At 44.2% G+C, this 13,466-nt stretch overlaps 1 protein-coding gene across 6 annotated transcripts in view; it reads left to right on the top strand.

Annotated features, from left to right (window-relative positions):
* Positions 1–13,466, top strand: part of LOC105019433 (partitioning defective 3 homolog) — a 333,861-nt gene that overhangs the window by 211,558 nt on the left and 108,837 nt on the right. For 3 of the 6 annotated variants that reach the window (XM_029116272.2, XM_029116267.2, XM_029116271.2), the window contains 4 exons: positions 416–570; positions 2,201–2,251; positions 8,410–8,637; positions 12,888–13,131. In XM_029116272.2, coding sequence (XP_028972105.2) covers positions 416–570; positions 2,201–2,251; positions 8,410–8,637; positions 12,888–13,131 — 678 coding nt within the window. The remainder of the gene's footprint in view (positions 1–415; positions 571–2,200; positions 2,252–8,409; positions 8,638–12,887; positions 13,132–13,466) is intronic. The other 3 variants (XM_029116270.2, XM_029116269.2, XM_029116268.2) reach the window with 3 other exon arrangements.

Here is a 13,466-nt window from a genome sequence, read left to right as displayed (position 1 = left end):
CTCAGAGTTTTACGTATCTATTACACACACGAGCTCTCATGGTGGTCTGGACTTTTTATCTCGGTCGGAACACTATCTAGGAAACTACGTCCCTAGACAAGATTGCGGTTTCGCTGGTTAGCCAGGTATTATTCAGTGACACTAGTGTTGCCCTTCTGCAGCTAACAGGCGCTGGAGGAGAGCGGCACGGTGCACCATGCACGCGCACATGCGCTGAATTTAGTTTTTCAGTGGGCGTGTCTACAAAGCAAGGCTTTTTCAATAACCTAATATTTGTTTGCATTATTTGAATCAGATGTAGTAGTTTTTTTTCTATATTTATTTACTGAATGCTTTTGAATTGCTAACTGGATGATAGCAAAAACACATTTCAACAACTTCTACCCCTCCCTCCCTCACCCCCCCCCTTCCCCAGCTCTCTCAGTCCAGACACTGAGGATCCAGAAGACTCGTTCCAGAGGGAGGGGTTTGGACGGCAGAGCATGTCGGAGAAACGCACCAAACAGTATGGTGACAGTGCCAATCAGCTGGAGATTATCAAGACGCGCAAGTCAAAGAGCATGGACCTGGGTAACTACAGTCACTACGCCTCGGGTCAACCCTTTAACCAAGGGTGTCACAGGAAACCACTGACAACTCTCCATCCCTTTTCCCTGTTATCTATTTTAATATCGGCCCTCCCTTGGGAATAAAACTCTTCCAGCTGAGCTTAACATGGGTCCCCATGCACTATTGTCTCAAGGGTGAAACATTATCCTCTACACTAACCCCTTTTTAGTCTTCTCCATTGGATAGTAACGTCTCGGAACAAGGTCAGCAGTGGCAGGCTGGGGTTGCAGTGTTTTTCTGACAAGAAACATGGCGGGTAACGCTTTGAACCACTCCCGAGTGGACCACCCGGCTCTGTACCTCGGATCACTGACTAATCGTGACAGATAAGAGACATTTCTATCAACGCCAATGTCGAGGGACAAGATATCCAGAGACACGACCTGACTGCTATCGCGCTGTCCTCCAGAGACTGGCCCAGACATTTCACTCAAACTTTGAAAAGGTCTCAAAGTTCGCCACAAATTCAGAATGCCACTAAGATGTCCCAGTGTTTTTCTGTCAGACACGATAAACTGAAAGATGATAGGCTTGACGCTAGACCTGATTGGCCATTAAGTCCATTAGGTTTCGAATATCAATGAGAGGAAGGAGGAAGAGACAGTTAAGGTCTAGGGAGAAGTCCATCTCGGGGAATAGGAAGCTCCCATATCTTCGTAGCTAGAGATCTCATCAATGCAAAAGCACACTTTATCATTGCAGCTCATCAAAAACCTTCTTAATTGTGCTCTAAAGTGCAGGCAGGAAATTATGTTTGTGTTATTTATTTATTTTCCGAGGAGAGTTTGATGAGCGAGGAGAAAGTGTTATCACTTATAAACATGACGATGCTGTTGAATAGGCAGTTTTCGGAGCGTTAAGATTAGACTTGACAGTGACAGATTATTGGGAACTCAGAAACCCACCAATCACATCGTGGGAAAATCAGATGAGGCTCAGGGATGTGACCGGGCGTAACCGCATGTCGTAACGGAGTGGGTCGCAACCTCGCCATCAGGATTTCACGTCTTCAACCCGTCAAGTCACTCTCATATTCACTGCCGATAAGCATAAACAAAACCATTTCTCTGTTGTGACGGTTCTCTTTTTTTCTGTATTTTTCTTTCAAAAACGTTAAATATGCTAAACAATAAACTGCCCAGACACCATATGGATTGATTCCATGTAGATGTTGGGCAAGATTTTGAACAAAACGTTTCTCTGTAAGGGCCTAATATGCTAATGCATTACTCTGTACCTATTCTGACTGTCAATCAGCCAGTGATTCACAGCATCGTATGCTGTTTGAATGTCTTTCCACTTCCGATTATTTCTCTAAAAGCTCTTAAATTGCCTGTCATTCTCTTCTTTCCTCATGACATTGATAATATGTATGTTGGCTGACTAGGATATTGGGCAATGGCCACATAACACAAAGACTAATGTAAACCCTTTTCACACTGGTTGCTGGATCCACTTCAAATCTGCTCCGTGCGGATCAGGTTGCCACGGTAGTGTAAAAAAGGGCTCTAGAGATGCTTGGGGATGCTGTTTTGATGTGGAATGCGGGAACTAACTCACCAATCCCACTTCTTTATGCCTCTTTAAACAGTAGCAGACGAGGTTAACCCCCAGCTCACCACCAGCACAGAGAACACAGAAGGTAAGCACTAACCAACCAATCAGAGCTTATTGTGGATCACCACTGTCACTAAACTAGACAATCACACGTTGACATAAGGTGTTGAGACGGGATTTGGAACAGGGGCGCATTCTCATTGACCCGTTTGGGAATTTCATCAACTTTTTTCTCTTCGCTTCTTGTCTGATTAATCTGCGGCCAGAAAAATTAAGCCACTTCTATGCAGCCATTTGAGATAATCGCAATGAGTTCAGAGGATTTTTCATTTTTTGGGAGGGCAAATTAAAAATAAAATAAAAGCGTGGCCTGGTGTTGAATGGAGGTTTGGCAGCGGTTGGCTGAAACCCCGCCACCCTGCTCGTTCTGTGGTGGATATGACGGCAGAGAATATTCATTATGCTGAAAGGGGTGGGGTGGGGTGGAGGGGGACGGGAGGACAGAGGCATTGTGGTTCAATCTGAAATAGAGATGTCCACTGCCAGTTGGCCCCTTTGGTTGAACGCAATTAATCCATCAGTGTCGAGCCGGGGTGTTCTCAGCTCACATTGCACTGGCTGTATTACAATGCATGTGTTCACCAGGTGCAGAATGTGTTGAGAGCTGAACAATGCCAACAGTACTGTTACTAAACAGCAGCCAGAGTCTCCTTCTGCAGCTCTGTGGGCCTCCTTTCGCGCGGCACTCACAGATCCAGCGGAAGAGCAGGGCTGGATCTGTGACTCGGCATATTCATATTTCACGCGACGTGTTGCTTCCCACGTCTGGGTAGATGGAATGCATTCTGGTTTGGTGCTCGTGGCTCCGTCACCCACAGCACCACCGATGTCAGGGGAACCTAGCCGAGTGATGACAGTTGAGATGTACCGTCGCTGGGATGATAGTGGGTAAGCCTGTAGTTACCTAATGACAAATGTTAAACAGTGCGGTTGGAGGACATAAAACGCCCTTTGCTCCTCCTAATGAATCTGCCGCGTGTCCTGAATAACACCCTATCCCCTATATAGCGTGCCGCCACTTTTACGAGTGCAGAATATACAATGAGTCGGGTGCCATTCGGACCGCAGTATGGGCGTTGGCAGAAACAAGGAGCAGGGTCAACCCGGGCCCGACACGTCCCCAGGGGTGCCTGGACTTGGCCTCGCCACCTCGTCCTGGGGCTATTTTTAGCTTAATTACCCTTTTAACGCGACACTTTAAACCTTCCACGCACCGAATACATTAAATGTAATGGAGCCCAGTCCCCTAGTCGCCCCCCCCCCCCTTTTTCCTCACACGAGTCTTTACATGAAAGAAACAGGCGGCTGTGAACGATGCCGGTCAGACGCTCGCTTAAGCTCATTGGCTGTGAACGAAGCCACACCTCTATTCCCTGCGTTAGGCCTTAGTGCACTCAATAGGGCACCGGTTTGAACGCACACCTTGTGATTATACCGCGGGCCTGCTACGGCTACTAGCGTAATAACTGCTAGTGATTTATTCATGGAGTTTGCTATACCTCCCATCACAGTTTAATGATAATCGCTCTTTGCCAATTAAGCGTCCTCCTGCTTGCCATTGGTTTCATCTTGTTATTGTAAGAGTATTGGCCATTCATCTTGGGCGTTAATATTTGCAGGTGCGTTGTATATTTATTTATTTTTATGCGTGTGTCGGTCGCATCTCCTTGCCTCCCCCTGGCTTCTTCTCCAAACGTGCGTTGAGTTTCAAACCTGCGTCTGTTTGCGCTGGGGAGTGCGTGTGATATCTTCCCCTTCGATGAAAGGGGTGGGGGGCAGACGAGCGCGGGACGTCGAGGCACGGATTGGCTGTGTGATAGGAATCATATAATGGACCTGGCATATTGAGAGCTGTCAGTCAGCACCTCCCCGGAGAGGCTGGGAGGCATATTCTCTTGAAAACAAAGGCAAAAGAACGCGCCAATCAGAGGGCCTCTGTGGCGCTCCCCGATGGCAGCACCACACACGGCTGTAGACCGGGGACAATGGCGGGCGTGCGTGACTCAGAACACGGAACGGTCTGCATTTTGCGGGGTGATCACTGCCTGACCCTGTGAACGGCGGAGGAGAAAGACGTCAGAAAAGGGAGGAAGAGGGAGCGAGAGCAGCAGATGCCGTTCGTGTTTTTCCTCAAACTGTTGTATCCTTTGGTGGGTTTATCCCCCCGCAATCCTATTGTGTCAGACGTGCACCTGCCTGCCTTTAGCGTGTTTCCTCTTCTGTTTGTCAGGATTTATGTGAAAAGCCTCCAAAGCCTCACATTTACATGGCATTTGTAGTATGTTGATTAAGGCATATGGAGAGCGATACCAGGTCCCTACCCGGGACCGCCATTTCATTTCATGTTATCGTCATTTGAATTGTGTCCACGTGTCCCCCTATGTCCTTCGTCTGACGGGATTGGTGCTTATTTTGAAATGAATCTCCACTTGAACCCAGGTGGTGAGATGAGACGGACAGATATCCTTCATTCTCATATAAAAGGAACGCCGCCGCCGGAGTCGTGTTTTCCGAGCGGCAGCCCAGTTAAATGGTTGTCCTGTTCCCAGTTATGCGTCACAAAGGTGTCTGTTAACCCGGTGACATTTGAAGCACACTGGGAACCTTGGTTTTACTGTGTCCCTCAGATGGGCGGGGCTAGCGTGGATCCACTTACTGGCCGTTGCATCACGGGTGGGCTATTCCTTTTAGCATTAGTCTGAGTGTTTTGTAAGCCCTCTGGAGAACCTGGGAGTCCTGATTAAAAGCAGTGCACTACATAGTGCATGAAGGACCATTTGGGACACAGACCGTGTATCTGTGGGATTTGTGGTCCTCTGTGGGCCTTCTGGGAACAAGAGTCTTTGTTTGCTGGGACCGGGTTAAGATGGAGAGCTGAGCACAGGCCTCAGCTTACCGCCTAGGAAATTCAAAACCACCAGCCCACAGATAGCGGCTGACCCTAGTACAGCCAGGTGGGAGAGTGTTAACCCCTGTCACAAATTGACCTACAGATCAGAGCAGCGTTGAGAGACAGGAAACTCACATCTCTGTCAGACTGAGGTCAGAGGTTAGTGCCATGGATAGCCAGGCTACCTGGGGCTCTGCGTGAAATGTCATCGCACGGTCTCAAAGTCTATAATACGTCCCAAATGGCATCTAGTTCTTTACATATGGTAGACACTTTTATTTGGTTGAAACTGAACGGTAAAAGTGGAAAGCTGTGCACTAAATCGAGAATACTTTTCTGTTAGAGACACCGCCGTGGAGAGAGCCATCACTGACCGACACGTTTTCTGTTTCGCACAGTCGTTCTTCTTGGGTAAGATGCCGATTGCGATGCCACTTTGATTTGGAAGTGCCTGGCACGGTTCCCTGCTAATCACAGACATAGACGCTGCAGGTTTGCTTGGCTGAAGGATCAAGGAGAGATTAGTAGACTGCTGCTTTTAGCCAGTTCGAAGACTGGCATCAGAAGCTGCTGCGGTTTGTGAAATGATGATAACAGAAGCAGGCAACATGTATGGATTACTGTACCGAGTTGGCATGTGGTCTTCTAAATCAACTGGCCTCTCCCACTTAAATCGCCGGTAATTACTCAACAACCAGCCACTCTAGTTCTCTAACTTACTAACCCACACGCCTTTCAGACAGGGTATTCATTCTGTTCATTCAACAAGAGGGAGAAGGTAATAGATTTGTAATTGTTTTCTTTTGGCAATGGGGGTTTATTTTCTTAGCCTTAATCTGTGTTTGGCTTCGTGTCTGTCCGTCCACAGATGTGCCGTGTGAGCTCAGCAGCAATAGGCCACGCTCCATTTAAGGCCCTCTAAACAAGTCAGGGGCGTTATTGATGACTGAGGGGGAACTGGGGGGGGTGGGACCACATGCTACCTACACATGTCTATGTAGTCAGTAGAGAGGGACAGTGTGAAGACAGGGAGTTAGAGTTTTATAAAACCCTTTATACTTATTTTTTATAAATGTACATATAACAGCAAACTCGGAAATCAGAAGAATCTTAGAGGGAGAGCGAGAAAGACTGAGGCAGAGAGAACTAGAAACTAAAGAGAAAGATGGAGAGAGTGGCAGGCAGTGAGGGAAGGCGGGAGGGAGGCCGGCCTAGTGTTTCGACGAAGTGTAGTTGCACGGAAGATTGCAACACATGCTACGTGCCTGGTGGACCGGAATGTTCTGAAAAGTCAATGCCAGTGGGCCCATACATAGTCCTTGGAGAGTCTTCGGCTTCCAGTGAACAGTGGTCAGAACCCATGCCGGAGTAATTCAATCACCAGTTTATCAACTATCTAATAACACCACCCGTGTTCAAAGGTTCTGCTTAACACGGCTGGTTAGTAGCAGATCTAAAAATCCATCCCGTTTTGTGGAGGGCGGTACAATGAAGAATACGTGAATAGACGGGGACAGAAAATCAAAATGCCGTCTTGTTTAGCGTGGCTGTCTGCTGAGGGCACTGCTCTTGGGAACTGACTGATGCTGTCTGACAAAATGAAATACCAATACCCTTCGTCTCGATCCACTTCCAAAACCTAAACAAACGCACAGCAGCCATTGGAAAAATAATCACAGCTGTCCAAAGCCTCACTCCAGAGGTAAAGGCAAGAGGTTGCTGTCCGACACTTATCTATCTACGTCTCAGGCATAATAAGATTGTATCTGTCGGTAAAGCCTAGTGCTAATGTCAGCGTACGTTTGAGTATAATCCTTACTGACAAGAATAGCAAACAAAAGATGCTTTAAATAGGGTGTTATACCTGCAATACCGTTTTGGAGTTCCTTTCATCGTGCTGTCCCATCTTTTGGTTGCTTCAGTGGTTGTCTGTGCAATGTGCAGGCACACTGCATTGACCTAGCCGGATGGGTTTTCATTGCTTCGATGATAGGATCTGAACGCTTTTTTTGCCATGGGCTGTGACGTCATACTCTGCTCGTGTTCATCAGCATGTTGTCGTGTGTGTGTGTGTTAACATACATGTTTATCTCCAGATCTAACCTGGTTGAGGTACCTGGTGTTGGCAACTGAATCTTTGAGTTTCTAAAGGCCCACCTGGCTTTAGCTTACAACATTCTCTGCGCAGATGCAGTGTGGTTTAAGGTATGGCGCGGTGTGTGGGACCCTGCCCTCGTATTCTTTCATTATCTCCCATCTCCCCATCTGCGCACCTTTAATCTCCTCTTTGATGTGAGGCTGTTTGTGTCCCCATAAAAGCATCGCCGCGTAGCACTTTAAACATTCTTAAAAAGAAATGGCCGGATTAGGCGCATGAGAGGCCATTCCGCGGGGGGTTTCAGATCAGTGACAACAAGAAGGGACACGGCAGTAGGAAATGAATGGGTAGAGCGCTGCGTGTTTAGTCTACAAGACGTTTGTATTTTCCTTGGTGTCTCCGACAGCAGGTGGTGGAAGACAGATTTATTTGAGTTTTGTATCATTCCTTTTGGTGTAAATGGCACTTTTGGGAATAAACTGTTCATATAAACCCCTGGAAGCTGTGTTTGAAAGGGTAGTCATAGCACACACACTTCAAACAGTCTGAAAAATTGTGTCACGGCTGAAATGAGACCATATCTTTGTCTTTCTCCTGAAAAGATAAATAGATATGAACATAATGTTTCAAACACTCCATTAGATATCCAATGGCATTGCTTATTTTCCTAATTAATTCCCGAAGACCATTGCCCATCACTCGTCGCTTGTAGCGAATTACACGCCAAGTGGAGTATTTTGCTAGAATTTTCGTTCTCTTTTAAGTAACTCGGGAAAATGTATATGATTTAAAGCATTAAGAGACCGGCAATGATCAATGTATTGGCCACATTTTCAGGGAACGAAGATGACACATTGAGGCTGTCACCGTACACCACTCTATCCCCTACACCGTCTTTGACCAGGACACGCAGGATGTGTGGGTTGTGTAGGATGTGTGGGTTGTGTAGGTTGTGTAGGTTGTGTAGGATGTGTGGGTTGTGTGGGATGTGTGGGTTGTGTAGGATGTGTGGGTTGTGTAGGATGTGTGGGTTGTGTAGGATGTGTGGGTTGTGTAGGATGTGTAGGATGTGTAGGATGTGTGGGTTGTGTGGGATGTGTAGGATTTGTGGGTTGTGTGGGATGTGTAGGATGTGTGGGTTGTGTAGGATGTGACCTAACTCAACACTTCTCTCGTCTGCATTTGGTCTTCTCAGTAGGACCCTCTCTGGGTCTCAAAAAATCCAGCTCCCTTGAAAGCCTCCAAACTGCTGTTGCAGAGGTAACACTCAGCGGAGAAATGAACCTCCACCGGCCACGCCCAAGAATCATCCGGGGGCGGGGCTGCAACGAGAGCTTCAGGGCAGCCATCGACAAATCATACAACAACCCGGGAGGGATTGTTACTACTCACCATGAAGATAACCTGAATGAAATGGAGACATGTGAGTGTTAGGCGTTCATACTATAAGACTTGGGACTTCTACAAACATACACAATGTATATTTCAATATAGACCGGTGTTATATTATTTAAAACCCATTTTAGTTTTTTATTGATGTTTTTCTTAAAGTAGAACTATAAAGTAAACATGTATTTTGATAGGATCAATCATGATTTACCCTTCAGGTTATTCTGGATTTCCATTATACATCACTTAGAGGCATGTGGAAGAAATATGCATCCAACCCTAATCTGCATCACTTTTCTAATTATATTCATATGGTTGCGTGGATGGGAACTATCAAAGACTGCTTCTCTATGTCTTCCCTGAGGGCTCACAGACATTTTAAGTGCATTACTGTTTATTGAAGCTAGTAGCAAACAAAGCCAGCAACGCTTTTTCGTTGAAATGGTAAAGAGGTCAAAACACCTCAACCAAAACAATGCAAATGCCATGGAAACATAATGAAAATATGCTGTGAGGGATAGATCCTGGACCTCCTGTTTGTCCCCGGCAGGCATTCATTTATGCGATTGTTTGTAATGTGTTTTTTAGACTACTGGTTTAAAAATCAGAGTAGGATATTGGTGTGGATGTCAACACCAATGTTTGTTAATGTTATCTCTCCAATCACTGCGTTAAAGCTAAAGGTGACTGACGACTACCAGAATATCTGCTAGCAGCCCATTCTGAACGCTTATGCATCGTTGATCTAGGCAAACTATTCAAAATAGCGTGGAAGTGAACTTCAGCATTTTCCAATTAATTACTGATTATAATTGTTTATTAGTATTCACCCCGTGTCATTACATGAGCCTTAATATGTTCAGGAGTCAATTTTAGCTTGACAAATGTACGTGTTATTGCACATGTACGTACTACGTAAGAAATATTAAGGATTACTATTCCTCTTTAAACAATATATTCAGCAACTTTAAAATCCCTCAGTCATGAAATTCATTTCAAGCATAGATTAATCCACAAAGACTTGGGAAACCCTTTCACAGTTGTTGGTAGATGTTACGTTGACAAATCAGATATTGAGAATCTTTGACCATGGTCAAGTTAATTATTTATGTCATGAACTAACCAAGACACATCAAGACATTCATAAAAATTTTGTGCAACTACTTAACAAGTGACCGGCTTGTGTATTCATTATGACTGGGAATTAATGTTACCAGCACTAAATATAGATATTAACACAATCGTAATAGATTCCAACAAACTATTCCATGAAAACATAATATCTGCTTTAATGTGAATCAGTTCTAACTGAACATCCCAACCACTGGCATGTTTTCTAGCATTCCACGTTCCGTTGTCTTCTTACACTTCCAAGTAGAATCTCAAGTTGTCTTAACTTTTTATTGTTGAACCTAGAGAAAACTACATTGTACTGAAAATAATAGGAATATATATAGAATTTTGAATATTCCACAGAATACATCCTGCAGACCCCTTACTGAAAACATTGCTGTATGAAGGCGTAATACGAAGTTCCCCAAGTACTGGCAAAGAAGCCTCCATGTACCTGTCGCTTGTCACCGCATTTCACACCTTTTTAATTAGAATTCAATCTCCACAGAAGGTGCTTACCAAGAAGGTGTTTCCAGTAAATGTTCCTGAGTGGCCAACTTAAATCTGTGTAAATTCTTGAGAATCGCTGGCCAGCCATGATCTTCAGCACCTTGACAAATCATGAAGTGTTTTGGAAAGAGTAATGGAAAACACACACAATCCAGATGTGCAAAGCTTTTCGATTCTTATCCAAGACTCCGAGATGTATCCACTGCCAAAGGTGTTTCTAACATCACAATTAAATAAACCTCAACACTTTGCACTGCAACCGAAAAATAAATGTATAAAAAAACACTGGATTATATATTATGTAAATACTTATTTATAGTCTAACAGGATGAATATTTATATAATCCACTGTATTATTTTTAACCTTCTCATTTGTGCCAAAACACATCGGTCGAATTCAAGTTAGCAGCGCACGTACACCACTGGTTTTGTGAATTGTTTACAGATTATTTACAGACTCTGTCTTGACTAGAATGGATACCCTAAAAAAGGCCCTTTCCTAAGTATTACATTTGGCTGAACATGTCAGTTGCAGCGGTTTCATGACACAAAGACAGACGTTGAAGATGAAGGCAGGGACGTGTTACATTACAGGACAGGTAGAGACCTGCCACACCACCATAATAATCACCAGATATATTTTTCATTCATTCTCCATTAAAGGATTCTATTAAACCTGCCGGGCAAATTTGAAAGAGGAAGGGAATTATTTGCCTGAATCGCTTTGTTCTCATAAGCTCTGTCTGCAAACCACTAAATGCTGTCTTATCTTGCCTAAGAAGAAAAATGGGAAAAGCTGCATGATTTCCTCTTTCCTGTCCTCTGCTACCAAGCTGTATTGCGTTCTTTTCCCCATGATATTCAAATAACAATATTTCAATTTAGATAAAAGTGGCCAGACATCCAGTGTTCATCGCAGGGGTTAATAGTCAAAAAGTTGATAGATAAGCTGCTCGTTTTTTTTTTTCTTCTAAACCAATACTTTATTTACATAAAAGGAGAAAGGTAGCATCACCCAGGGAAAATGTGTCCTCACAAGATATCCTACCAAGCTGGAATATTCTCTTGTACGCTACCAGGTGTTTTAGGTTTTTAACCCAGCATTACAAGTTTGTAATCTCCTTCTATTATTTCATAATCTGTTGAAATGATCCTAGCAATTTTACCTTTCAGTCAGGACTCATTTCAACACACACACTGACACCAATGAATAGCACATTTCACTACTGAAATTGATGGATTTAATGGTACACTTTGATATCAATGTCAAAACATTTGCTGTGTGCCGGCGACTGCTAACATTTTAATTGCCCCCTATTCAATTCTGTTCTGTGGATATGTGCAATCTGAGCTTGGCATGCAGATACACTTTTATAGAGGTCTTTTTCTTTGAATCACCATTGATTTTTCTTGTTGCCGTTTTACCTCAACTCATAGCTGTCAGCCATTGTGCGGCTAATGAATGAAGATGGTGAAAGTGTTTACTCGTGTGTAAACCTTCGTCCATGTTTATTTCTCTCTGTCCTTTGGCAACAGAACGTTTTAGTAGGCTGCTTGATCATAACAATCCAAGCACTTGCCAAATATTCACACACACACACACACAAACACAGTGTACCATTCCTCAGAAGGGCCAGTGGGATTACAATCTTTAATGTGTTATCAGGGACAGCTTCGTTAAGAGCCTCTGAAATTAGCACTGTTGCTAATCTCAGCCATTTTAATTGCCAAGATCCAGTTCAGTTTTGAGATATGCCGCCTCTGCACTTAACAAGATGATAAGCAGGCTGCAAAATAAGTGATAGCAGTGGTATCTGTCCAGACCCTGTTAGTCTTATCATATCCCAAACTGGAGAAAGGAAAGGGTATAAAAAAAGCATAATTGAATAGAGTTTAAGATAGTAGATTCAGCTTGCTATTCTTGTCATACACAGACTCACGGTGAGATTTCAATTTTAGTCATTTCCTTTAAGATGGACTCAGAATGGAACTGCTGATTACTCAATGGAGCGGGGAGCAAACAAATCCGGCCTCTTTTGAAATGTGAACCCATTCTGTTGTCCAAAAATGGCACCCTATTCCCTAAAATGTACACTACTTAAGACTTTAGAGTAGTGTATTACATACCATTTAGGACATCAACCAGGATGGCTCCCGCTCGCGCCGCTGAACAGTCAGTCTCATCTCATCTGTTGTAGCTCCACCCTCTACTCCTCAGTTCCAGTCTAAGTCACTTTGTCTTTTCCCATCCGAGCCAGCTGCTCAGGCAGTAATGTGGGAGACATTAATAAGGCCTAATCTTAGGGATCTCTACCTGCCATCTCGTTTCGACACAAACAGCACTGTATGCATATGCAACCGATAGGAGAAGAGCTATTTGCAATTAACATCCCCAGGCCTTCTCTGAGATTATTTAAATGTACAATTAGTAACGGATTAATTAAGGACATGCGGCAGTGTGGTGTAATCAACTCGATTTGACTGAAGAGTGTTCCTTTCAATATCAATATGGAGGTTTTTGGTTAATGGATATTTGACAACGTTGTGGTATTCTGTATTATCTGTTGAATATGCTGCATGTGTCACTTGATATATTTGGCTCAGGCTAATATATATTTTTTTGGCTTCTTCATCCCTCTCCTCCCTCTTACCATCTCTCAGTGGAGGAGGACACAGAGGTGAGTTTGCGATCTGGTCGCGACTCTATATCCTCCGCCACCGACCTGAACCTGCCTCCTGGCAACGGCTTAAGCATGGAGAAGCAAGTGAACGGCAACGCCGCTAAGGATGAAAAAAAGAGGGAGAAGAGTGTGAGGGACAAGAAAAAGCCTGAGAGAGATAAAGAGAAGGAGAAAAACAAAGCCAAGAAAGGGTTGCTGCTGAAGGGCCTGGGAGATATGTTCAGGTGAGGACTAATTCAACTCTACTAGCCTTCTTCCTCCAGAGCCAATCAGAACACTTCTTCTTTTTAATATATTCAGGGAGCATGACTGGAGCACTCCGGAACATTCTGGAATCAGAACATAATGGGGGTGACCCTCACCTTAAAACCCTGCTGAGGTGACTGGCCAGGCAGCCAGGCTTCTGGCACATTTCAAGACGATAATTTTTTAATAAGGAGAGAATGTTTTATTCATCAGGTGCAGTATCATACCCACCTTAACACATTCTCCATTTGTTAGACCAGTGGAGAATGTGCCATACCCAGCCTGAGTACTAATGGGAATCTGTGATTGGGTC

Source organism: Esox lucius, chromosome 21 (assembly GCF_011004845.1).
Source record: "Esox lucius isolate fEsoLuc1 chromosome 21, fEsoLuc1.pri, whole genome shotgun sequence".
Lineage (NCBI taxonomy): Eukaryota > Metazoa > Chordata > Actinopteri > Esociformes > Esocidae > Esox > Esox lucius.
This window is presented reverse-complemented; position numbering and strand designations above follow the sequence as displayed.